The 26,889-nt window shown below is 39.8% G+C and overlaps 2 protein-coding genes across 5 annotated transcripts in view; both read left to right on the plus strand.

Moving 5' to 3' along the window:
* Positions 1-19,141, plus strand: part of SELENOI (selenoprotein I) — a 46,548-nt gene extending 27,407 nt beyond the window's left edge. Inside the window, exons 6-10 of one of the 4 annotated variants that reach the window (XM_061154971.1) lie at positions 208-316; positions 6,392-6,440; positions 8,437-8,617; positions 9,819-10,001; positions 12,005-19,141. In XM_061154971.1, the coding sequence (XP_061010954.1) occupies positions 208-316; positions 6,392-6,440; positions 8,437-8,617; positions 9,819-10,001; positions 12,005-12,103 (621 nt within the window). In that variant the 3' untranslated portion in view covers positions 12,104-19,141. Of the gene's footprint in view, positions 1-207; positions 317-6,391; positions 6,441-8,436; positions 8,618-9,818; positions 10,002-12,004 lie in introns of those variants that run through there. The other 3 variants (XM_061154973.1, XM_061154972.1, XM_061154974.1) reach the window with 3 other exon arrangements.
* Positions 19,142-24,455: 5,314 nt separating this feature from the next.
* Positions 24,456-26,889, plus strand: part of DRC1 (dynein regulatory complex subunit 1) — a 30,780-nt gene continuing 28,346 nt past the window's right edge. The window contains exons 1-2 of the mRNA XM_061156100.1: positions 24,456-24,610; positions 26,417-26,504. Of these exons, the coding sequence (XP_061012083.1) occupies positions 24,456-24,610; positions 26,417-26,504 (243 nt within the window). The remainder of the gene's footprint in view (positions 24,611-26,416; positions 26,505-26,889) is intronic.

Below are 26,889 nucleotides of genomic sequence, written 5' to 3' on the forward strand. Positions count from 1 at the left end.
GCTCGTTGCTTGCATTGTCTAGAAGTTAATTAAAGAAAAAACAACCAACTTCAAAGGCAAGAAGACTTGCCACAGTATCAAATTTAAGCCTATGTTTTGCTGTTACTAAAACTATTTCCTAGACTTATACTGCATAAAGCATTGTTGATTGCCTGATCTTTCTAGCTGTTAATACTCTGTATGCTTTTGTCTGCATTTTCCTTCCAGACTATTTCTTTTGTCTACATAGTGACTGCAGTTGTGGGAGTTGAGGCCTGGTATGAACCTTTCCTGTTTAATTTCTTATATAGAGACCTATTCACTGCAATGATCATTGGTAAGAAGCTCCATGTTGAAGCCTGTTTTAACATCACTTTGTTATCAAAACCAGTGTTTGGTTGTAACAAGCAACAATACCCTTTCCCCTCCAGCAAGTAGAACAACCCAACAACCTATAGGGTTTCAACCAAACCATTAAGGAAAATAAGGATTCTTTGTGTTGCTTTTGTTCAGCACCAAGCTGCATTTAATCAGAAGGAAATACCAAAATATATCACACAAACCTTGTAAAATAACTATTCAGATTAATTTAGATCATATTGGAGGATCTACGTTTAGATGGACATTCAGTATTGATTTCTACTGCTTATCTCGAAATCAAAGATTATTAGTTTGAGGAAATAGAATGACAAAGCACAGTGTTTATAATACATCCACTCCAAAAATTTAGTTTCTTTTCCTCTCAGACACACTCTTTCTTAAGCTTCTGAATGCTCAGTAAAGGTTTTGATCATGATAATGCTTCCTTTTTGATTTTAGACAGAGTGGATATCTATAGGATGATTGAGTCAGGGAGAAAATTTTTATGGAAAGAGGCAAAGAGGAAGAGGAATCTGGGTTGTTATTTGGGGCACCAGGAGTGGCACTGAGAAATTTGCAGGGTTAAAACAACAAAAACACTTACTGGCTGTTCCTCTGTTCTCTTATCTAAAAAATACCCCCACCCCCACCTCCAGTGAACCTTGGTTGCAGAGTGGGGATTGAAACCTTAGAGAAAGCCAAGAAGATGGTGCATTAGGCACTGGCTTTCAGAAAAGGCATAGTTTAGGGATTTTCTGTCGCCCTGGACCGCAGATATTTTAGGAACCCTGCTGTAATCTACCAAATGTTCATTTTTGGGTGGCTGTATAACTGATTTCTTTACCTTGAAATGGCTAGCTATTTTTCATCTGCTACCATGAGTGAATCTTTTGATTTATGCAGCTTGTCCTATGGCAGATTTGCTGCATTTTGCATTTAAATGTTAATTTAGAGATAAAATGGTATCTTTGATATGTAAGTTTTGGAATGTTAAGTAGATACTTTAATAGGCTACAATTCTCTTTGTATATACACTTTTGCAGCTGTTCTTATTAGGTAATGGTACTACTTACTGTATCACTAGAAGGCACATAGTATCTTAATTGTCTCTCTTTTTATGGTATCAATAGTGACCAGAGGGCTGAGGTTTTGTACTTCTGTTCCAAAGTTCTGCCTCAGCTCTTATGGTACTAACAGATACTGATGATCATTGCTTAGGAATCCATTCTTTCAGTGGATAGGTGGGGGAATAAAGTTTGTTTTTTGATAAACTACCTCATAAATTCATACTAATAAATTCAAATCAAATTTGATAATACAAATTTCTTACTTAACTTTGTTGATTTTATATTTGTTTTTCTTTTAAACTCGGACAAAAGTCTTTGCTTTCAGTGACACAAAAAATTCATTTGCTTTATTCCATAAAACAGTTATAGTCTCAGAATATAGTACCCAAATCAGCAACGATATCATTACTGAAAATCATTGAAGATTTTGATTGTTTTGCAGTTCCGTTTGTCCTCATGGTTTATTCCAATAGAGATGCCCAGTTGGGTTATTATAGTCTAAAGTTCCAATTCTGTGGTTATGCCACCAACTGTGGATATGTACATTTAAGTTCGTTTCATTTTACTTTTGATTTTTAGGGATTACTTTTTCCTTTCACATAATTAGAAAGTCAGATCTATATATAAAGCAAGGTATATTCAAAGAAGTCTAGTCTGTGTCATATTCTTAGTTTTTAATTTTTTACTTAATCTTTTGTTGTTTTTTTGTTATTATAAGTAAGTGTGCGTGTGTGGTTTATCACCCTCTTTCATGGTAAATGGTAGCCTACCATACATATTTTACTACCTGTGCTCTTGTTTTCCCTTCACATAATAGTGTATCTTAGAGATACACATAGTGATGTATAGCCATCTTCCTCAGTTGTTCTTACAAATGCCTGGTACTTCGTTGCATGATTATGCAATCGTTTATTCAAACAGCCTTATACTGATGGACATTTGGGTTATTTCCAGTTTTTTGCTGATACACAAATTGCTGAAGTAAATCATCTTATCCATGTAAATGTCTTTTTCATATTTTTGCCAGGGTATATTGGAAGGGATCTCTAGAAGTAGGCTTGTTAGTAAAGGACAGAGGTATGCAATTTCACTAAATGCTCTATTCCCTTCCATATGGGTTGTCTGATATTGAATTCCCACCAGCCATAAATGAAAGTACCTGTTTATTTAGTTTTCCCAATGTAGTATGTTGTCACACTTTTGGATTTTTGCCAGTTTGGGATAATAAACGATATATCTGTATAGTTTTAATTTGCATTTCCCTTATTATAGATGAGCTTTCCTAGTGTTTGAGAGTCATTTTTATCTTTTTCTAGTCAGTTTTTGCTATAGGATTGTTAATGACCTCCTTTATTTTTAGAAGCACTTTATTAAGTATAGTAATCTTTTATTTTGATATAAATGACATTTTCCCTCTTATTTGTTGTTATATCTTTTTTTACTTAAAGCATTTTTGTCTTGGTGTTTTTTAAATTTTTTATTTAATAAATAAGCCTGGAAACAAGGAACCATTGATGAGGAACCAGAATATTTGTTGTGATCATGCTATCCTTGGTGTTCATCTCATTCTACTCAATCTTTTTTTATGAATTCTAACTTTTCGATAGCCATTGCTTCCTATATTATGAAGTCTAGACCTTCCTATGTAATAAGAAAAGCAGGTCTGCATGTGTGTGGGTTCTATCATTCTCATATATAGAGTTTACTAGGTTAAGTATTTAACAATTAAATACTCTTTACAGAAAGTAGATCAAATATAACTTAGAGTTGTTCAGTCGTCCAGTTGTGTTTCTTTGCAACCATATGGACTGCAGCACGCCGGGCCTCTCTGTCCCTCACCATCTCCCGAAGTTCTTGTCCATTGCATCGGTGATGCCATCCAGCCATTCCATCCTTTGATACCCTCTTCTCCTTCTGTCCTTAATCTTTCCCAGCATTAGGGACTTTTCCAATAAGTTGACTCTTCTCATCAGATGACCAAAATACTGCAGCTTCAGCTTCAGCATCAGTCCTTCCAACGAGTATTCAGGGTTGATTTCCCTTAAGATTGACTTGTTCGATTTCTTTGCTCTCTAAGGGACTTTGAGGAGGCCTCTCCAGCACCACAGTTCGAAGGCATCAATTCTTTGGCATTCTGCCTTCTTTACAGTCCAGCTCTCACAACTGTACATGACCACGGGGAAGACCATAGCCTTGACCATGTGGACCTTTGTCGGCAGAGTGATGTCTCTGTTTTTCAACACACAGTCTGGATTTGCCATTGCTTTCCTGCCAGGAAGCAGTCGTCTTCTGATTTCATGGCTGCAGTCACCATCAGCAGTGATTTTAGAGCCCAAGAAGGGGAAATCTGTCACTATTTCTACCTTTTCCACTTCTATTTGCCATGCAGTAATGGGGTTGGATGCCATGATCTTAGTTTTTTTAATATTTAGTTTTAAGCCAGCTCTTTCACTCTCCTCCTTCACCCTCATCAAGAGGCTCTTTAGTTCCTCTTCGCTTTCTGCCATTAGAGTGGTATCATCTGCATATATGAGGTTGTTGATGTTTCTCCCATCTGTCTTGATTCCAGCTTGATTCCAACAAATGTTGGCAATATGATCTCTGGTTCCTCTTCCTTTTCTAAAGCCAGGTTGGACATCTAGAAGTTCTTGGTTCACATAATGCTATTTACTATTTAGAGAAGAAACAGTAAATACAGTGTTTTTCTTTGGCAACCTATATAGAGCTCAGGCTTTCTACATGCTTACTGTGCTTAAGATTTTATCTTAGTTAAGTGCTTGAAAGCTGCAAGTGATTCTGGGTGAATACATTTAGCCTTGCTCCTACCAGTGCTCCCCAGCTTAACTTGAAATAAGCTACTAAAAGTTTCTGAGGACATTGAAGACATCTTGTCTTCTCCTTCCATTCCCTCTAAGATTTTCTAATCTGGGAACATTGTTCCAGTTGGGCTTGGAAGTAGCAGAGTAATTCCTCTTTTGAGGTGAGATTTCTGATTGGTGAATTATAGTTTTTTTCATGTGTTTTTAGCAAGTTGTGTTAGGAGTTGTTTGAAGGAATGTTCTTCTCTCTGCTCCTTAATGTCATAGCTGCATTGACAACACACCTCCCCACCCCCAAGCGAAGTTTAGTCACCGGGAGTCCAGATGGGCTAATACGTTGAGTGACAGGGAAATATCCAAATGAAATGTGCAAAAGTTGCCACATGTATTGGTTTGGAGTTTGAAACAGAGAAAGATTAGGACTTTACATCGCTACAGATCACAGAATCAGAGAATTTAAGATTCAGGGTTCCCTAGAAAATCACTTAGCCCATCCTCATGGTACAGTTGTGGTCTCTGAAGCTCAGAGAGATTGTCTGATTTGCCCAAAAGTATTAAGATTTTTGGGGTCAGCTACAGGGAGCTTATGGTTAAAGCTGTAAGAGAAGATTCTCTGAGGGAGAGTAGATGCACCTTCAATCAATCAGTTAGGAATATGAGCAGGAGGTAGATTGCCATTAAAGGACACCGTTGAATGATTGGATGGCTGACAGGAACATTGGGCAAATGGGATCACCAAGACCAAGAGAGGAAAGAATTGCAGTGAGTGGGTGGTCATCGGAGTCATCTTACTTAGAAGTCAGGAATGAAGAAAGGATACTGAAAGTCTCTTGGACTGCAAGGAGATCAAACCAGTCAATCCTAAGGGAAATCAGTCCTGAAAATTCATTGGAAAGACTGATGCTAAAGCTAAAGAAGCTCCAATACTTTGGCCACCTGATGCGAAGAACTGACTCATTGGAAAAGACACTGATGGTGGGAAAGATTAAGGTCAAGAGGAGAAGTGGGGGCAACAGAGGATGAGATGGTTGGATGGCATCACTGACTTGATGGACATGAGTTTGAGCAAGCTCCAGCAATTGGTGATGGACAGGGAAACCTGGCGTGCAGCAGTCCATGGGGTCGCAAAGAGTTGGACATGACTGAGCGACTAAACTGAACTGAGTAGGAGAGATTGATAAATTTCAAGAGTGCAGTTTCTGCAGAGGGGAGGCAGAATTATGTTGAGTGCTGAGGAGTTGTAGAGAAGGCAATGGCACCCCACTCCAGTACTCTTGCCTGGAAAATCCCATGGACGGAGGAGCCTGGTAGGCTGCAGTCCATGGGGTCGAAAAGAGTTGGACACGACTGAGCGACTTCGCTTTCACTTTTCACTTTCATGCATTGGAGAAGGAAATGGCAACCCACTCCAGTGTTCTTGCCTGGAGAATCCCAGGGACGGGGGAGCCTGGCGGGCTGCCGTCTATGGGGTCGCACAGAGTTGGACACGGCTGAAGTGACTTAGCAGCAGCAGCAGCTGAGGAGTTGAAGACAAGTTAAGTTTGTTGGGTGGTAGGAGATAGCAGAGTAAGATAGTAGATAGTGAGAACAGCAGGAACAATGGTAATGTTTCTTGGGAAGGCTGTCTTTCTTTTTAGCTTTGAGGAGAAAGAATTAGTGTATAGAGTAGGGGGAGAAATTAAGAATGCTAGGGAGGTAAAAAGAAGTGTAAAGGGAGCAGCAGGATATGTTAATATTAATGGTTCCCTCTTCCAATAAATAACTTACATGGTGCAATTTACTATAAATCAGGTACTGTTCCAGGAGTCTTTGCATGTAATAACTCATTTAATTCTCAAAACCCTATGGGATTGTTACTACTATTATCTATATTTTATAAATGAGGAAACTGAGGCACTGAAAAATGAATTTGCCTGAAGTCCCATAGCCAGTTGGTGGCACAACTGAGATTCAACCCACTTTGGCTCTGTGAGTCTCTGCTAAACTGTACTGCCACTCTTCCAGTTGTAAATATTGTTCAAAAATGTATTTAATTTCATTACAGAAGTAAATCTGAGCTTGAAAATTGTTGCATCTAAAAATACTACATGTTTTGTATGTATTTAATTATTATAAAAATCTCTCTTGAATATTAATTCATGATAATTTAAATGTTCTTTCCTTCAGGTTGTGCACTGTGCGTGACTCTTCCAATGAGTTTGTTAAATTTTTTCAGGTAAGTATTTTATTTTTTAACTGGATGAGAAATATGAAAATCTTTAGTAATTGTTATTTAGGTGAATTTTAGGATCTTTCTTTTGAAATCTGGGCATTTTGAAAAGGTTATGAAGCTCTATTTTGAATTTAGAATGAGATGAGGATCATCTGCCTGTAGTGGCTTGTGTAGTCAATTCAACCTTAGCTCAGAACTAGTTTTTTGGTAACAGTTTTGGGCTCATCAGTCTAACTTGTCATTTTTTTGTGTGAGTGAATTGGGAGGGAGTATGTTCCTATTGGAATATTCATAGGTTTACATTCTTTTTATGAATTGATTGTAAGTTTTAGTAAATTGATTATAGGTAAGTTTAGTTAGCATGATCATAAAATAAAATTTCTGAACTTGTATAGTTGAAGACCAAACCCTGGAGCTATGCTGACTCTTCTTAAAGAGCACCATATCAAAATTCCTGAAGAGTGGGGCGTGCCTGAGGAGTCGGGTAGGGGTTGGGAGGGGACTTGGCCTGGTGGAGTTCCATCTCTCTGATCTATGCACATTTCCACTTGGGCTCAGCACACTCAGTTTCCTACTGTGACCTGAATGTATTTTTTTCTTTCCTTCCTCATTACTTTTGCTCCCACTCTTTCCTCCACTCCCTGTTTCCTCTGCTTGGAACATTTTCTTGTACTTCCCACTTCATTTTTCAGTGCTCAGATTTGTCTTGCACAATCCTGTCTCTCTTAATCTTCCCTCTTTATGACCACTGTCAATCATTCATAGAAGTCATAAAATGTAACGCTCTAAAACCCTTAGAGATAATTTGAGATAATTCTTCTAAAGCTGAGGTCCTGATTGGGCAGTGTCTTTCCCAAGGTTATGTAATTAGTGGCAGAACGGGGATGAGGATTGAGGGCTCAGTTCAGATGAGCAGACATGTATGAGCGTGCTACCACCTGTGTGCCCAGAGCCACTAAGATATGTTATGCAGTGACCCATCTTGGTTCCGAGTCTTTTCACTGTAAGTTGTGTATCATAGCAGCCCTGTGAGGTACTCTTCTAGTATGGTTTTGTGTTCATTTTAGTTTTTCCTATTAGAATTTAATCTTATAGGGTCCAGACCAGATAATAAAACTTTTCCAGGTGGGTAAATGAGACTAGGGAATCAGAAGACTTCCATTCTAGTCCTGGCCCTGCCACTTGGTACCAAATTATGTAAATTTAAATTCTCACTTAATCTGCCTCTAAAATGGGATTGAGTGAAAGTTGCTCACTCGTGTCTGGCTCTTTGCAACCCTATGGATTATACAGTCCACGGAATTCTCCAGACCAGAATACCGGAGTGGATAGCCTTTCCCTTCTCCAGGGAAATCTTCCTAACCCAGGGACTGAACCCAGGTCTCCCGCATTGCAGGCAGATCCTTTACCAACTTAGCCACAAGGGAAGCCCGAGAATACTAGAGTAGGTAGCCTGTCCCTTCTCCAGCGGATCGGCCCAACCCAGGAATTGAACCGGGGTCTCCTGCATTGCCGGTGGATTCTTTCCCAACTGAGCTATGAAGGAAGCCCTAAAATGGATTAATCTGCCTCTAAAATGGGATTTAACCTGGTGGTTCAGATGGTAAAGACTCCGCCCACAATGCAGGAGACCCTCGTTCAGTCCCTGGGTTGGGAAGATCCTCTGGAGAAGGAAATAGCAACCCACTCCAGTATTCTTGTCTGGAGAATTCTGTGGACCAGAGGAGCCTGGAAGGCTATATAGTCCATGGGGTTGCAAAAGAGTCAGAAAGGACTGAGCAACTAACACTTTCACTTATGTAAATTTAACTTCTTACATCCTCACTTAACCTGCCTCTAAAATGGGATTAATAATGTCGGTTCTACCTATGCCGTGGGGTTACTGTGAATAAATATAAGAGAGTAAGTGTGTAAGTACTTTGAAAACTATAAAGATACAAGTACAGTGTTGAGTTTTATATGTAATAATGTTCTTGTATTACTTGATTTTTTTTTCCAGAAGCTATAAAAATAACACGTTGAAATACAATTCAGTCTATGAAGCTGTGGTTCCCTTCTTTTCTCCATGTTTGCTATTCATTTTGTCTACAGCATGGATCCTCCTGTCACCTTCAGATATTTTAGAGTTACACCCTAGAGTGTTCTACTTAATGGTTGGAACAGCCTTTGCCAACAGCACAGTAAGATTTTTCTTTTAAAAATCGTAACACATATAAGAAATATTAGACAGAATTTGATAGTTTGAGAAATCTTATATAGTATTAGAATAAGTAGATATTAAAGATCTTATAGTCAGAAATTTGGAAGAATAATAACTACAAAGACAGAACAATGCAGAAAGTTATTTTATTTTATTTTTGTTTGACACTAATAGGATTTGGAAACTGTGGTAGTATTTTGGAACCATGGCATCATTTAAATTTTTTGATTTGGTTGCCTGCTGAAGAATTAATGGAATAATTCCCTTTAGACTCTAAATATTATTAATAGTGTGGTTGAAATGGCAGCAGATCTAATGATTAATTTAGGGAGCTTGGAAGGGGGTTTTGACAGAGAAAAAAACACGTATACCCCACATATTTTTTAATCAACTGGTTTTTAAATTAAGAACATAGAATAAAAACTTTGTAATAAATACTACATATGTTAAAAAAAAAAAATCCCTTTCTCTGCTATAGCCCAGCAAGAGTGCAGACAGGGAGGAATGATCAGGAGGGGTTGAGAAAAGACCCTATAGTCCTGACTGCCAGGAAGCCTATGCTCTAGCTCAGGCTAGGTCGTTAATAAGTTTTTATTTTTTAACTTAGCCCCCAAGTTTATGTTTCTATGTCTGTACCATGTGTTTACTATCTTAGCTCATACTGATTTCATCTAAAGATCTAAAAACATTACCATATTGTACAAAAAGTATCTCTGAAGGAATAAAACTATATTTGAGTAAGGTGTTGAAGTAAAGAGAGCCAAAGAGGTTTTGATGTGTTTTCTGTGATGGTATGACTGAATTGGAGGTAGCATCTCCTCATCACCTTGAAGAAATTGAGTTGTGTGGTGCTGTGGGAGGCTGTTCTGAAAAAATTATTTTCATATATATTGTAGAATCTTAAAATTGGGAGACATTTATTTTATCCAGACTGTTATCGAGTAGGAGAATGCCTTCTGTGGCATCCTTACTAAATTATCTTCCAGTCTGAGGGTCCGTGGGTTTGGAGGCTGGGGTAGAGGTCCAGTTGAACTCCTGAGCATTTGAGAATTATGAAACTTGATAATAATGTAATGTTTTAATACATATCTTGGCTCAACTATTTGAATGCTTTTTAAATGTTAGAGTGACTAGAACTTTAATTAAATTATTATTCTCTTTTTCTTTTAAATAACTTCAAGTGTCAGCTGATTGTTTGTCAAATGAGCAGTACCCGGTGCCCAACTTTGAATTGGTTGCTGCTTCCTCTTTTTGTGATTGTCATGGTGGTGAATGTAGGAGTAACCCCTTACGTTGAGAGAATTCTCCTGTTTACATTAACGGCTGCTTTCACTTTGGCCCACGTCCATTATGGAGTACAAGTGGTGAGTAAGCTAGGGCAGAATTGGTTCATTTGATTCTTAAATAGTGGAATGCAGGTGAGAGAAAATTTCAGAAGAAGCTTGCTTATTAGAGTAAGTGGAAGAATTTTGGGATATTCTCTAAATTTTGGATAATATCCAGGTGTATGATTCCAGATATTGTAGTATTTTAAACTACAAATAATTTAAAAGCTGGATAATATTGTGAGGAATTAGTTCTTATTTTTAAATGAGAAGAAATGTAAACCATTTCCTCAGTAATAGAATTATAAGCTCTTTCGCGCTTTTATTTATTTATTTTTTGGCGATTTTAATTATATCAGACAAAGTAATCCCATTTGTTGATTGTCTATTTCTAAACTTGCTTCTTTAGCTTCAGGCACATTTTCATGAGGGGAAATATAGAAGAAAGTAGATTTAAGAAATCTTCTGCAAACCTTAACATTCTCTTCTAAAATAAGAAACTGCTTTCAGGACAAATGGACCAAGATCCATATAATAAAATGAAAGTCAGAACCATGCAGTTTATTTCCTCTTTCCTTACACTTTAGCGTTCTTGTGTAATTATTTTACATATCTTAGCATGGTCTTATATTTATGATTTTTAATTGCTGTACAGTATTCCGTCAAGGAAATTATTTAATGTCAGTGTGCTTAACCATGACCCAGTTATTTTAATCATTTAGATTCTTTGCAGATTTTCACTATTATAAATAAAGTTGGAGTGAACAACCTGTAATAATATTTTTTCCTTCATTTACTTTGTTTTTTGAAGATAGTTTCGTAGCAGTCGGGTCATGTGGAAGGGTATTCATATTTTTATGGCTTTAAAAATACTTCTATTTGTTATGTTTGTTTTGAAAAGAACCTTGCTGTGAATCAGTTTGAGAAACAAAACGCCAAACGGGACATCTGTCATGCTTGATAACAATTTTTTATACCTTGTGTGTGTTCCTGCCGTTAGTGTTTCTCCCCAAAGTAGCCTATATTTGTTGAAACAAAGTAGATGAAAAAAAACCATGATAAGTCTATGAATTGTGACATGAAGACATAGTCATTTAGGTTTTTGTTCGTGCAAATTTAGTGTTACATGCTTTATATCAACGTTTTTAGGCTTTTATTCTGTTATTCATCAGTCATGCATGAAGTAGAATACAGTTGCTAGTGTCTTTCATAATTGTTTTAATTATGATCCTTCAGAAGTATATCTTTAGAAAACACACACTCCATATACACACGCCAAACCAAACCAAAACATGTTTATCTTTAAATTACAAAGGCAGTACATTTTTGTTGTTAAAAATCTGGAAAATATAAGCACACGCTAACTGAAAAAAATTCCAGGAACATCTTTTTTTTGACTGTCTTTCCACTCTCTTGACACTTCTACAACTTCTGACCAGAAGGTAAAACTTGCTGAACCACACAAAAACATTAATTACTTCTATTGAAATGTAAATATTAAGAATGAGAATGAAACTAAAAAGTATTAAGTAAACAATACTTGCTAAGCTGGCACATTATCTTGTTCTTGCCTACCCTCTAGTAGGGATACCCTAACTAACATGGCTTAAACCATCAAAAATTTACACATCTAGCTTTATACTCTTACATGAAGTTAGGAATGATTACCTTCTTAGAAGCCTTGTAAGAAGGTGAACATTGACTCTAACCATATATGTAAATATTTGATCTGCTAGATAGTATAAATCAACTAACCCTATAATTTTTCAGTAGATTTGAATATAAGGCTCTGTGGTCTGGGAGGCTCTGGAAAGACTAGATTTTGAAGTTGGGCAGACCCAGTGATAAGTCCTAACTTTCCCAGGATAGTTCTAGTACTCACTTAGTCAGCTAGTTCTACTGCTATCCTAGTCCAGGGAGACCTCTTCATTTCTAATGATTTTTGCCGTGCCAGTAAATTGTTTCCAGAGGGTGAATTCTGTATGCATTTTAAAGAAATTATGTATATATTTGTCATTGCCTCATGTTCTGGTTTTCTATAGGTAAAGCAGCTGAGCAACCATTTTCACATTTACCCCTTCTCATTGAGAAAACCAAATTCAGATTGACTAGGAGTGGAAGAAAAGAATATTGGCGTGTAATCTACAGAAAGAAGTACTGTAAATAAGATGCTTGTAAATATTCATCCATCACCGTTGAACTAAACTGATCTGCTTAACAGACATGGGAACTCAGTGTGTATGTGGTACTTGAACAGCAGGAATGATACATATCTGAACTTGTGGAATATTGGACCTATTGACTCCCAGCTTACTTTTTTATAAAACCATGTGTTGTTTTGGTTAAACGTAATAGCCCAGCAAAATGTTCCTTGTTGTTTAGGAGTCCATAATGTTTTGGTTCATACAGAGTTAAAGATGCTTGGATTTTATTTTTCAAACCCTCATATTTGTTTAGGAACACTGATAACGTTCAGAGGACCCAATATGTTTTCATATTTGGTACTTAGTAGTAAGTCTTTTGGAGAAGGAAATGACAACCCACTCCAGTATTCTTGCCTGGAGAATCCCAGGGACGGGGAGCCTGGTGGACTGTCGTCTATGGGGTCGCACAGGGTCAGACACGACTGAAGCGACTTAGCAGCAGTTAGCAGTAGCAGTAAGTCTTTAGCTGTGGAAGCTATCAGTATCCCAAATCTAATGTAGGGAAAAGATAAGAGCAAGTCACTTTCAGCAAGAATGCCAAATGATTAGAGAACAGTATACAGTTGCCAAATACTGGTTTCACTTTCTCATGAAAATGCCTTTTGTCCTCATGTGCTAAGAGAGCCAATATATATATATTTATATATATATATATATTTAAATTCTCTAGTATTCTGGCTCTCTTTGTTATGGAACAGATATTAATAAGTGGTTTAATTTTATTTTAAAGAAAAATATTTTATTGAGACTTAATAGAGAATGGATTGTAATTATGGCTCACTCATTGGCATGGTTCAGTGTTTAAACGTGGCATTTTTTCCCCTCAGCTACAAGTTGCTGAGATTTGGTGCCTATGAACTATGATCATATGAATGCATGTGATAGTCCCATTCTTAGAATAATTACTTGTGAGGAACATAGATTAACTTCCTTATAAGAAAAAAAGTTTCTTAGGGGTTAGGAATCTCATGAACCTCACTATGAAATTACTACTGTCAACGTTGCTACGAAACTAGATTTCTGATTTAATTTGTCCTTCCTATCTCCCTTTATCTCTTTCTGTGGCGGAAACAGTGCTGTGTTTTTTATTTCATACAAGATAAAGACATAGAGAGAACGTCTCTTTTTCCCAACTTGCTCACTTCTCCACCTGAAGAAAAGTTTTGACATATATGCCTTACTGAGTATTTACACTCTTTAATATGACTTGGAATAATTTTTGAGATTTACTGACAAACATAAAAATCTCTTTTGACTTTCATATGATTGTTTTATGATCACAGCTTTTCATGAATGTGGATATTCTATTTCTTTCTGATTTTGTCTCCTTAATTTAATTTGGTGGTGGTGAAATTTACTGGCTGATTTTCTTTTATTTTCCACTGAATGAAGTTTGTGCTTGAATGAAGAGTGTATCTTAAACCCTTTTTTTTGGACGGATTGCACTTGGATAAAATAGGCACCACTGTGTTGATAATGTAATTAAAACCATAATCATTATTTATCTATAAATGTGCCCATCATTAAATTTAATTATAGTGTATTCTTTTGTTGGATTTTAGTCTGCCACTTTGTAAAAATAACCATGTAATTATTATTTCAGTTTTTAAAAAATTTGTGAATTGTAATCATTGTTAACAAGTTATTAGAAATGAAGCATCACGGAGCTAACTGTACTCAGTTTTTAAAAAATTGTAAAGTTTGAGGTATATTCTGTGAATTTCTCTGAGACAAAAATGAACACTGAAAATAGTTGGGAAATTAACACAGGAAAATATGGATAGTGATTCCATGTTTATTTAAATTGCCATCATGGAGGTCAGAGAATGAGCTAATTAAGTAAAAGTAACTCTTATCTTTTGTATACCTTGTTCTGTGTCATCTGTAAAATCGAGCTGGATAAAGTGTTAATTTGGGTCAGGAACAAACCTTTGCTTTAAGATTTTAAGCTAATCATTTTATTGTTTTGTTGACTTTGTATACAAAATGAGATTCATCTGTATTATGTAAGAGCTGAAAAATATTTATAAAATGGCAAATTTGGACTACAGGCTTTCGTCACTTTGTACAGTATAGTAAAAAAAAAAAAAAGCCCTTTATTTCTGTCATAGGGTCATGTCCTGTAATTTTGGGTCTCTTTTACCTCAAAGTGTGTTTCTGCTCTTTTTCTGTTGCATCAGGTTTATTTGAAAATTGTTTTGTGCCTATATACTTGATAACATATTTCCCTGTAGCGGTTAAGAATTATGCTGTAGTCAGTTTCATTGGCATCATGAGGTGAAAGAAAGATGGATGTCAGGAAGATAAAAGATGAAAAGTGAGTAACCAAAAAAAAAAAAGAAAAGTGAGTAACTGTTTCAGAATACTGTAGACTTGCGAGTCTTTAGTGTACTGTTGACTCCTTTTTTTGGTTTAGTCTGCTGTCTTGAAGTGTATCAAGAAAGCCCCTATTTGTCATGTATGGTATAGCAACTGAAGCAGGACTTTGTTACAAAGAGCTCTGTGAACTGACATCATCACCAATGATCATAACCTTTCCAAAGTATAAAAGGTATTTCAGGCTTATGCATGATTTTTTGGGGTGCATTCACACCCCACCCTTTCTCCTAGCATATGCTGAGCTGCCTTTTGGGGAGCAAGTGGCATAATTGGTCGTACATGTATGTTTTCTGTCCATTTCAGAACAGAGTGCCTTAGCCAGGCCAGAGGTTTGCTTTCTTTTCTTCTGACCAAAGTTACCTAGACCTGTAGGAAGTTTTCTTTTCAGGTTATGGTATGAAAAATGTCCTTTCATGCTTGTCAGAAAATTCCCCTGTGTTTGAAGGGGGGCATAGGATAGAAAAATCTAAAAAAATCTAAAAAATCTAAAAAATATCTGAGTATATTCATGCTCCCTTTTATGATCCTTTAATAGCATTCATGGTCTTAGTGTAATCTACATGCAGTTTAAAATTGCCACAATTTAACCAACATTTCTCCCTTAATGTGTAACAGATGTAGTTCATGGGTTTTAGTCTTAAGGGTAATAGAGTGAATAACTTCCAAATCAAGAAGTAAAATAGTCTTCCCTGGCATTTTAATAATATGGTTAAATTACTTTTACTTGTAATTTTAAAAAGAAGATTTGATGCTGATTATGGCCTAGAATGTTACAGTACTATTACCAACATGTTATCTATTTTAATATAGAGCTCTTGGGAAGAGGAGTGCATGTCTAGGGCTGCCCCAATTCTAAATAATTCCTGAAAGAATACTGATCATGACCTGGATCCTGGGCACTGGGGGAGCATGCAAAGGAGAAAGCAAGCATAGATGGTGTCCACTTGAAGGGGAAGAAGAGATCACTTCAGTGCGCAATGATGCTACTGCAGTGCACAGTTCAAAACTGTCACAATGTAAATCGTCTTTTCTCCGTTAATTTGAAGTTCAGATGTGAATTTAAAAGTTTCCTAAGTGTTAAGTTTTCAGAGAATTAATTTATGTTGTAGTCAGTCCAAAAGCATTTGGAGCGTATCTTGCTTTCCCTGATAGCTCAATTAGTAAAGAATCTGCCTACAATGCAGGAGACCCCAGTTCGATCCCTGGGTTGGGAAGCCCCTGGAGAAGGGAAAGGCTACCCACTCCAATATTCTGGCCTGAAGAATTCCATGGACACAGTCCATGGGGTAACAAAGTCGGACACGACTGAGCGTTTTTCACTTTCACTTTTCACTTTGCTTTCCAAAGCAGGCTTTGATTCTGTACTCTATGGAGAATGAAAAAGTAATCTGAAAGTGTTTGAATCAAAGACTACTTCTCCCCTTAATATTTGAACAGGAAACCTGTTTGTAACTCTTCCTCTTCATTCTTCCCTTGGGTTTCCCTTTAACCAGCCACCACGTGGGACAGAGACTCCGCTTGCTTTGTCGCCCCCTGTGCTGCTGCTGCTGCTAAGTCACTTCAGTCGTGTCCGACACTGTGCGACCCCATAGACGGCAGCCCACCAGGCTCCCATCCCTGGGATTCTCCAGGCAAGAACACTGGAGTGGGTTGCCATTTCCTTCTCCAGTTGCCCCCTATACCCTGCCACATTCAGATCTCCTTGATAGCCTTAGATCTCTCGCCTAGGCAAGGAGTGGGAACGTACCAGAGAGAACAAAGTAAATCTGAAGGACTAGATCTTTTGACTTTGGGTCCCCCAATAAGCCAAAAACAGATACAGAAATCTTTGCTTGTGCTGATTCTTGTGTTCAGAGTGGCCTTTATCTTGACTTCAGTTCTGGACTTGCTGGAGCACGCTATAGGAAATTTGTGAAATCAGATTGGAATTTTCTTGGTTCCATGAGGTGTCCTTGTAAGGCCGCGTGCTGATTCTTGAACACCCTGTGGGTGAATAACCTTCAGTGAGCTGCCAGTACTAGAAGCTTCCAGGGAGATTTTTTAGTATGCTGCATTTGAAGCACTTTGACATATACCTTTTAAGTGACAGTTTTAACAGTAAAATGGTGTTAAATTAATCACTGTGAAACTTGAAAGTATGATGTCCTGTACATTTTAGGAAGCTTGAGTAATTTTCAGATTTTCCTTTATTATGTAACCCAGGTGATTCGTGTGTTTTTCTTTTCATGTTTGTCAGTGGTACAGATATCTGACATGTTGGCAGACAGTTGCTTTAGGATATATATGGTAAATCATGGTTGTCTAGCTTTTCCAGAGAAAGTGGCAGTGTGTTTACTTTTTCCTTTGTGTGGAGCCATGGGAATTGGACTTACTGGCTAATTCATTTCCATTGTTTCTGTGGTGCACAATAAACAGCCTTTTAAAGCTGCATGCTAGTAATGCTTTCCTTTTTAATAAAAATGCGAGAGACAGTAATCTAGCTGATTGTTTTTAAGCAGACTTGCTTTTTTTTTCAGACATATCTTAAATGAACTAATATTTTGGGTAGCATAAGAAGTTTTGGCATTTGCAGCCTTTTTCACAGGTGGCCTGAGTGAGTGGGTTATATTGCATTTGGAGAGAAAGGCCAGATTCCCAGAATTAGAAAATGGCACATGGACTGATTTTAGAATATTTTAACAAGGGCTTGTCTTAGGGAGAGTCCGTTTGGACACAGAAATACTGTCTGGTCTCCTAGTATTGTCTTACTCTTCATAGAATGATTCTTAGAAAACCAGATTCAATCAGAGCAGTGTTATTTTGAAAGCATATCAATTGGATCATGGAGTACCTAATGCTATGTTGTAACCAGAGACACTTTTGGAGACCCATGGAGTGGCTAAATGCTGTGGATGCCTTGTGACTCTTAGGCTAAAGTCTTCTCTTAAGCAATTTCTATGGATAATAGAATTGGAATTGATTTTAGTTTTTATTGAAACACACATGGAGTAAATTCTTGACTAGAAGCATGTTCAGTACTTAATGTTACTAATCAGATTATAGGAGGGGCCTGTTTTAATTTTATGAGGTCCATGAATGCTGCATTATGAATCCGTTTGAATTACTGGTATCATTCTGTATCAGACTTAGTTTAGTAAGTACTAATTAAGATTGCCCACAATATGAACATTTTTGGGTAGGTTATTTTGTTTACATAACTTATCCCATTAGAGCAGCTATTCAGGAGACAAAGACCCAGCTACAGGTAATCATTTGCTTTTTCTGGAATGCGCCAAAAAAGCAGAATTTAGTATTAAACTCCAAATTTCAGGGTTTTTTTTTTTTTTTTTTAAGTATTATTTCCTCTGGGTAAAGTGGAAGGTGGTGAACAGTTGCTGAGGTGTAAACTCCTTTCGACCTGCATTCTCCCTTTCCCCTCCCATCTAACAGAATAGATTAAATTTGTAACCAATGGTAGGAAAAGAAATCGACACTTTGCTGAGTAAGGTTTCATGCCCTGTGACTAAGAATAGGTGACGGGAATCATGGCCAAATCAATTATTGATTTGTTTAGCCTGGTCCTGTTGCAGTTTGCTTTCTGTAGTATTCTGAAACAGAAGGATGATTTCCATCCCCTCAGGTACCTAGAAACAATACCACTTTAGTAACTGGAATGTGTCTGCTACAAGTGGAATATGTGAGAGAAGAAGGTGAAAGGAACACAAAGTTATTTTCCCTTTCAAGTAGTTTAATTGAACATGTTTGTAATTGGTCTGCCTGGGACTTGCCCGTGTTCGTAGCAAATAACATAACATTTATTTTATCTGGTTATGTGTGGTGTGTGTATGCCTACATATTTAATATGTACACATATTCTCTGTGCATATATATGTATGATGTATTCGTATGTACGCGCAGTCTACTCTTGATTATCAGCAAGATGATAAGCCCTCACCAGACTCTTTCTTCATGTTCACTTAATCTGCATGTACCCTGTAACTCTGAGAAGCCTGTTCCGTATCTGCATCTTCAGGCTTTCCTACTTGCCGTTCATCTTAGTCCCCAAGAAAGGCCTTGACATATGTCACTTTCCACTTCCCTTTCACCAGGGATTGTGTGAGTCAGAAAACTTGTGAGAAGATGGTTGCTTCCACCAGAGTTGAGGCTTCCAGGGTTTGAATGATGGTGGGCCCATTCCTGGCCAGAAGGCGGTGCCTGGAGCAGTTGCGTTCTTGGGCTTGATGGGGGGAAAACTCTAGCTCTTGTGGGAAATGGGATGTCACAACTTGGTTAAATTCCTTAGCTGGAATGTTGTGAGGTCTTAAGTAATTTGATGTGCAAACAGGGTACAGGTGTGCATTTCACCATTCGCTTTGTGTCATCGGTATTCCTGGTCCCCATTGCTCGCCCAGATAATCAAGACCTGACTGTTTCTTGCCACTGGATTCTGGAAGCCTTGCGCTCTCAACTGAATTTATGTTTTATTTCTGCTGCTGTGAAACCCAAAAGTAATGCAGTAGGTTTTAATTTAAAATTGTTTTAACTCTATTATTGATAAATATTTATTGTAATAAAAGTAAAGAGTAAATGGTTTTTAAATCTTTTTAATTATTTTCACATTGTTGTCTTTGTTTTTCCTTGGTAGGTGCAAAAGGGGAAGGGAGTTCTGGGGAGAAAAAGTGTCCAGTCACTTATCTCAGAGAATCACTGGTTAATTTTGGGCAGAATTTTAAAAGGTTTGGTTTTGTTTGATCAGCCTGCTTACTCCTGGGTGTTCTATAATCCTGTAAATTGTTTCAGAGAGCAAAGTACTAGGAAGGTGGCAGGAACAGCTTTCCATAATATACTGCTGTGATTCTCCCAGAACTGGATACTAGGCAGTATTTATTGTTCTCATAATAACTGAGTCACACATACATTAGCTTGTAAGGTGGTTGTTTCATACTGAAAAGCATCACATAACCCTCCTACACTATTGGTGGGAATATAAATTGGTACAGCCACTGTGGAGAACAGTGTGGAGGTTCCTTAAACTAAAAATAAAGCTACCATATGACCCTGCAATCCCACTCCTGGGCATATATCCAGAGAAAAATACCATCTGAAAGGATCCATGCACCCCAATGTTCATTGCAGCACTGTTTACAATAGCCAAGACATGGAAGCAACTTAAATGTCCCTCAACAGAGGAATGGATAAAGAAGATGTGTTACATAAATACAGTGGAATATTACTCAGCCACTAAAAAGGATGGAATAATGCCATTTGCAGCAACATACGTGGACCTAGAAAATGTCATATTGAGTGAAGTAAGAAAGGGAGAGAGAAATATCATACGACACCCCTTATATGTGGAATCTGAAAAGAAATGATACAAATGAACTTAAAATGCAGAGGTTCACAGAGAGCAAGCTTATGGTTGCCTGGAGGAAGGGATAGTCAGGGAGTTTGGGAACGTCATTTACACACTGCTATATTCAAAATGGATAACCAATAAGGACCTACTGTATAGCACAGGAAATTCTGCTCAGTGTTATGTGGTAGCCTGGATGGAAAGGGAGTTTGGGGGAGAATGGATACATGTATATGTATGGCTGAAACTATCACAACATGGTTAATTGGCTGTACCCCAATAAAAAATAAAGTTTAAAAACAAAAACCATCTTCCCATATAAAGAATACTAATGTATGGTGTTAATTTTCCATGCTAATTGCTTAAGAACTTAATAACCCACGTTTAGTGCACCTAAACTTCATATGTATATATATAAAGCTCATAAAAACTCATATTTTCTAACATGGTTCTGAGGAAAATATTCCTTTTTTTAAAACCGTCAGAATTGATCTCCCAGTTCTGGCAGTGGGCATTCAAAAATTTTTGTAGCAGGTTTAAAGAAGGTGAGGGAGGAAATGTCCCATATTTTAACCCAGGCTAATTCTCTGGCTTATGTGCTGTTAATCCCCTGCCCTCCCAGCTTCTTGGTTGCCTTAGCAGTTATTCCTTCCTTTCTGAATGCAAACCTCAAACACCTAGAATGGGCCTGGCAGCAGGGCTAACCAGCTTGGGTCTATCTAAACTTAAAAAAGTTACTCATGTAACTTTGACCCTGTGGGGTTGTATCCTAGATCTATTATCTCTCAAGGATAATTCTTTTAAGTAGAATTGCCTACTCAATACATATGCTCTTTTAAACTATTGATACTGGCAAACTGTCCTAAAACATGTCTTTTCAATACTGAATGAGAGTATTGTTTTCCCCCACACCTATGACAAAGTTTGTTATTTATATAATTGAGGCTGTCTGTAACAGCAGGGAAGACCTTCCAGCTGGTTGGAAAATGGCCAAAAAGAGCCAGGAAGACACTGGCTTGGGGTGTTACTATGGTTACAAGGTAGAGCCAGCACACACAGGTGGAACCTCCCACCAGAGGAGGGAGCACGCAGGGTTTTTTGTTTATCTTTTGGCTCTGCCACATGGCATGTGGGATCTTAGTTCCCCAACCAGGTATCAAACCTGTGCCCCCTGCTTTGGCAGTGTGGCGTCTTAACCACTAAGGGCAGTCAGTGCTTAGTCACTCAGTCGAGTTTGACTCTGCGACCCCATGGACTGTAGCCTGCCAGGCTCCTCTGTCCATGGGATTTTCCAGGTAAGAATACTGGAGTGGGTTGCCATTTTCTCCTCCAGGGGATCTTCCCCACCCAGGAGTCGAACCCACATCTCCAGTGTCTCCTGCACATTGCAGGCAGATTCTTTACCGCTGAGCCACTAAACTACTAGAGAATTCCCCACCTTTTAAAAAAATCAGCTGCCCAGATGTGGAGCAAAGGGAAAAAAAGGCAAGAGGCTTATTAAAAGCTCAAACAGCAAAAAAAGGGATTCAGCATCCTTATCACAAAAAATGGCTGGTTCTTAGCCAAGCATCTTATTGATTGCTCTTTATGACTTTTTATGATACCTTTCGGCAAGAGAGTTCCAGAAAAACATCTATTTCTGCTTTATTGACTACGCCAAAGCCTTCGACTGTGTGGATCACAATAAACTGGAAAATTCTGAAGGAGATGGGAATACCAGACCACCTGACCTGCCTCTTGAGAAACCTGTATGCAGGTCAGGAAGCAACAGTTAGAACTGGACATGGAACAACAGACTGGTTCCAAATAGGAAAAGGAGTACATCAAGGCTGTATGTTGTCACCCTGCTTATTTAACTTATATGCAGAGTACATCATGAAAAACGCTGGGCTGGAAGAAGCACAAGCTGGAATCAAGATTGCCAGGAGAAATATCAATAACCTCAGACATGCAGATGACACCACCCTTATGACAGAAAGTGAAGACGAACTAAAAAGCCTTTTAGTGAAAGAGGAGAGTGAAAAAGTTGGCTTAAAGCTTAACATTCAGAAAACTAAGATCATGGCATCTGGTCCCATCACCTCATGGGAAATAGATAGGGAGACAGTGGAAACAGTGTCAGGCTTTATTTTTTTGGGCTCCAAAATCACTGCAGATGGTGATTGCAGCCATTAAAAGACACTTACTCCTTGGGAGGAAAGTTATGACCAACCTAGAGAGCATATTAAAAAGCAGAGACATTACTTTGTCAACAAAGGTCCATCTGGTCAAGGCTACGGTTTTTCCAGTGGTCATGTATGGATGTGAGAGTTGGACTGTGAAGAAAGCTGAGCCCCGAAGAATTGATGCTTTTGAACTATGGTGTTGGAGAAGACTCTTGAGAGTCCCTTGGACTGCAAGGAGATCCAACCAGTCCATCCTGAAGGAGATCAGTCCTGGGTGTTCATTGGAAGGACGGATGCTGAAGCTGAAACTCCAATACTTTGGCCACCTCATGCAAAGAGTTGACTCATTGGAAAAGACCCTGATGCTGGGAGGGATTGGGGGCAGTAGGAGAAGGGGACGACAGAGGATGAGATGGCTGGATGGCATCACCGACTCGATGGGCATGAGTTTGAGTAAACTCTGGGAGTTGGTGATGGACAGGGAGGCCTGGCATGCTGCGATTCATGGGGTCGCAAAGAGTCGGACACGACTGAGTGACTGAACTGAACTGATGATACCTTTGCTCTCTCTGCCATCTCTTGTGTGACAGCCGATTCTCACAGACTTTCTTAGGTATCCTACTCCCAGCCATTGACATGCATACACACTGGTACTTGTTTCTCTTCTCCCAGATGGTGGAGACATGGCCCAGGACCTGGAGGAGTTAGCAGTCGGAACTATGCATTGCCTCTCTGAGTCCTTGGCCCCTAGGAAGTTTAATGTAATGCTTGAGGTTACAACTAAAGGAGAGAGAGGTCTGGCAGAGGGTTCTGAGGCCCAGAAGCAAACACCTACCCCTCCCGCACCCTCTAGACTCCTCACCCTGGCTAGATACGGGACAAGGATCCAGGCAGCTGTTGAACTTAGCTGCTCCAAGATTTTGGTGCTCTTAAATCTGCCTACCCCTTGGCCGCCTGGAAAAAATAATTTAAAAAAGAAAACTCCATTTGCTGCTGGGTAGGGCTTATTCACAAGGGGCTTAAAGAAGTTTGGCCTCACTGTTGCCTGTGATTTGAGTAGGCAGGCAGTACAAATGAGAAAACAGTTGTGCCATACCCAAGGTGGCAGGGCTTGTCTGCAATTTCTTACTACCCTAGTGCCCTTTTCCGAGTTTTTCTCAGGCCAGTGGGACAAGATTCCATCAAATGTTATCCTGCTTGTTTTCGAATGGGTCTTAATTCTACATAAGAACACTGCATTCTTTGTTGGCAATGTGACATTTGACACATACAAAACACCCAGGAAATAATGCTTTTCAAGGGACAGTGCTCCCTTGAAAGTTTAAATGTGCTTCTGTGCTCTTAACTTTGATTCCTCCCCCTCACTCCCTTTCCTACCGTTTATTCTCTGCTCTCCTCCTTTTTCTGTATGTGATTGCGGGTGGTGATGGAGGGAGTGTAGCCCTACTGAAAACCGCTGCAGAAGAGAACAGTTCCTTGTTGGACATAAATTTATTGATGGCAGGGGTTTTTCACATTCTAGAGACGATAAGAGGCCGAATACACAAAGTTGGAGCTCAAACACGATGGCTTCTCTGGCGGCTCAGTGGTAAAGAATCCGCCTGCCAGTGCAGGAGACAAAGGTTGGATCTCTGATCTGGGAAGATCTCACATGCCACGGAAGAACTAAGCTTGTGTGCCACAACTATTGAGCCTGTGCTCTGGAGCCTGGAGACTGTAACTCCACCCAGGAGTGGCAACTACCAAAGCCCTCGTGCCCCAGAGCCCTTGCTTGGCAATGAGAAGCCCATGCACTGCAACAAGGGGTAGCTCCCACTCGTGGCAACTAGAGGAAAACCCCTGCTGCAAAGAAGATCCAGCACAGCCAAAAATAAAGTTATGTATATTAATTTAAAAAAAGAATGGATGACAAGCAGGTGGATGCAATGTACTTTAGTTCAGAATTTCTGAGTGAACCTATTCTACCCCCTCCATCGAGGAAAGGACAACGCTTGGATCCTCGGAGCTAGCACAGTGACTGGCATAGAGTAGACATTGAGTTACATTAGACGAATATGGTGATTTTGAGGATTATTTATTTGATGGATGAAGAATTAATCATAGGGTCGGTAAGTGATGAATCACAATTTGGTTCAGCTCTTAAGTCTTCCAGCCTCTATTAATACCACCTGAGCCTTAGTGGGGGATTCAATACAGTCCTCACCGTAAATGCAGCAGAGAGCAATAAAGCCCTAAGGCGAGATAACAGCGACAGGAACACCAGTGCGCCTGGCCTGAGGGGCTGCGCGCGCAACCACGCCAGCTGAGGGTCAGGTGACAGCGTTTCCCTGGCAACAGCTTTGTTGTTAGCAACCAAGCTGTAGTCCCGCGGTGGTCCAGGCAGAGCTGCCCGGGGGGGCGGAAGGCACCTGCCATGAATCCGCCGGGATCCCTGGGGGTCCTGGAGGAGAAGGAGGAGGAACATTTAGCCACCCCCATTCTCGGACCCTCCATTCATTCTGATAATCCTCAGGAGCGGATCCAGGCCCGGCGCCTGCGCATCGCGGCGCGCTTGGAAGCTCGGAGGCGGTGAGCCAGGGTTTGGGCGCGTCCAGCCAAGGAGCGCCCAGGGTGCGGGTGTCCCGGGTGCTGAAATGAGGGGGTGGCTTCTTCAGGCCGGAGCCCCTGCAGTGAGGGGCCCGCGTGCCCTACGTGTGAGCTGGTCTTGTTTTTTGATGAGATAGAAAACTCTTCTACCAGAAGGTTCAAACAAAGTATGTGATATTAAAGCGTTGAATACACTTCAGTTCAGTTCAGTTCAGTCGCTCAGTCGTGTCCGATTCTGCGACCCCATGAATCGCAGCACGCAAACTCCCGGAGTTTACTCAAACTCATGTCAATCGAGTCGGTGATGCCATTCAGCCATCTCATCCTAGTAAAGTCAAAGATGCAAGTAGGAATCCCTCCAGCACGTTCACGGAGAGCCTGCTGCGCCAGGCACTGTGGGCCGTACCTGAAGATGTTGGGGCTTCATGACCTGTCCTCTGAGGTCGTTCTTTCCTCCTGGCCTCCCAGCCTGCCTTCCTTCCACAAGGGGTTACAGAGCGGACCTCGGCTATCACTTCTGTTGGTCTCAGTGGCTTATCTGGTTGTGTGACACAAAACCCTTTTCCTGCAGGGTCTGAGGCTGATAACCATACCATTCTCAGGCTGGGGTTGCCACTCCCGTCCACTCACAGACTTTGTGGCCTGTCTTAAGGAGGGGAACCGAGGGGAACTTGCGTGAACCCATGACTGCCTGAACACCCGCACTGTGGGTCCTGTGACTCCTCCTGCTGGTCAGGGTCAGCTGCCTTGCCGAGATGGTGCTTCTCTTGTTGTCTCCCAGCCTTTGGACACAAGGGCCCCAAAGTGATGTGGCTGTGTTACAACAAAAACTTTACCTAAGGACACTGAAATTTGCATTTCATATAATGTTCATGTATCACAGAATATTCTTCATCTTTAGATCTTTTTTTCTAAATTAATACACTTCATATTTTAGAGCAGTTTTAGGTTCACAGAAGAATTGAGTGGAAACTACAGAGGTTTCCCATTTACCCCCTACTTCTTCACATGTATGAAGCTTCCCTGGTGGCTCAGATGGTAAAGAATCTGCAATGTGAGAGATCCCGGGTTGCCATTTCCTTCTCCAGGGGATCTTCTCAACCCAGGGATTGAATCCACGTCTCTTGCGTCTCCTGCATTGGCAGGCAGGTTCTTTACCACTGAGCCACCTGAGAAATCCTTGAGATTCCTAAGGGTGATGCTAATCCCTACCATAGCCCTTGTCTACAGTATTGTTTGTTATGCACTTGGGTGCAGTTTTGGAGTGTCCATTTGACCTTCCATGTGGCTGTAGCTCTTACCCACAGGCCAACAACCTAGTGTGAAAATTTCTCAACTTTCTAAGCATGTTAAGATCACCCTTGTTGCTCTTTAGGGAATGGTTTGGAGGAACAAAGATCCCACATGCCCCTCGGGGGGCGGGGGCTAGGGGTAAAAAAAACTCTGCCCTTCCAATGCAGGGGAGGCAGGTTCCATGGGGAGCGAGCTTAGATCCCAGAGGCACCCCCTGCATTGGAAACTCAGAGTCTTAACCACTGGACCACCAAGGAAATCCCGGATTGTGTTCTTTTTAGTATTCGAATTTTTATCCCTATGGAATATATTTTTGTATGTGGTGAAGTATACTGTGAAAATTAAAAATTTAAATTTAAATCCCTCAGGCCATGCACAGATCAGCAGAAAGATTTAAAAAAAACAAACACAAAAATCAAAGTTAGGAAAAAAAGAGTGAAAGATTTTACTTCCTAGAATTTAAACTTCATTTTCTCTGCGTTTTTTCCATCCCAGGGAAGCTCTTGGAGAATATTTAGATGGGAAGAAGGAGAGTGAGGAAGATCAAAGCAAGAGCTACAAACAGAAAGAAGAAAGCAGACTGGTAGGAAATGGGGTATAAATGGGTCCCACCAATCCAGTAGGACCCAGACTGAGGCTTCACTCTGTGCTGGGCCTTTGATGCGGCAATGCCAAGCCCCGCCCCTCTGCTCTTCTTCCCTCCTGTCCTCTCCCCTCCCTCTTCCCCTCTCCTCAATCTCGGTTCCCAGACTTTAAGACTGTCTCACGGCCCAACTTCTCCACGATGTCTTCCGCGAAGCAGGTTGAACTCTTTGAAGTCACACATGGAACTGTTCTCGTCTGTACCATTCATTTATTTCACTATAGACAATTTTCTGCCTTGTTTGACTTTCTGAATGTGTGTACGTGTGGTGTCCCAGTGGAACTGTTAGGTTCTAGATGAGCGAAGGCCTCTTTGTGGCTGTGGA

Source organism: Dama dama, chromosome 11 (assembly GCF_033118175.1).
Source record: "Dama dama isolate Ldn47 chromosome 11, ASM3311817v1, whole genome shotgun sequence".
Lineage (NCBI taxonomy): Eukaryota > Metazoa > Chordata > Mammalia > Artiodactyla > Cervidae > Dama > Dama dama.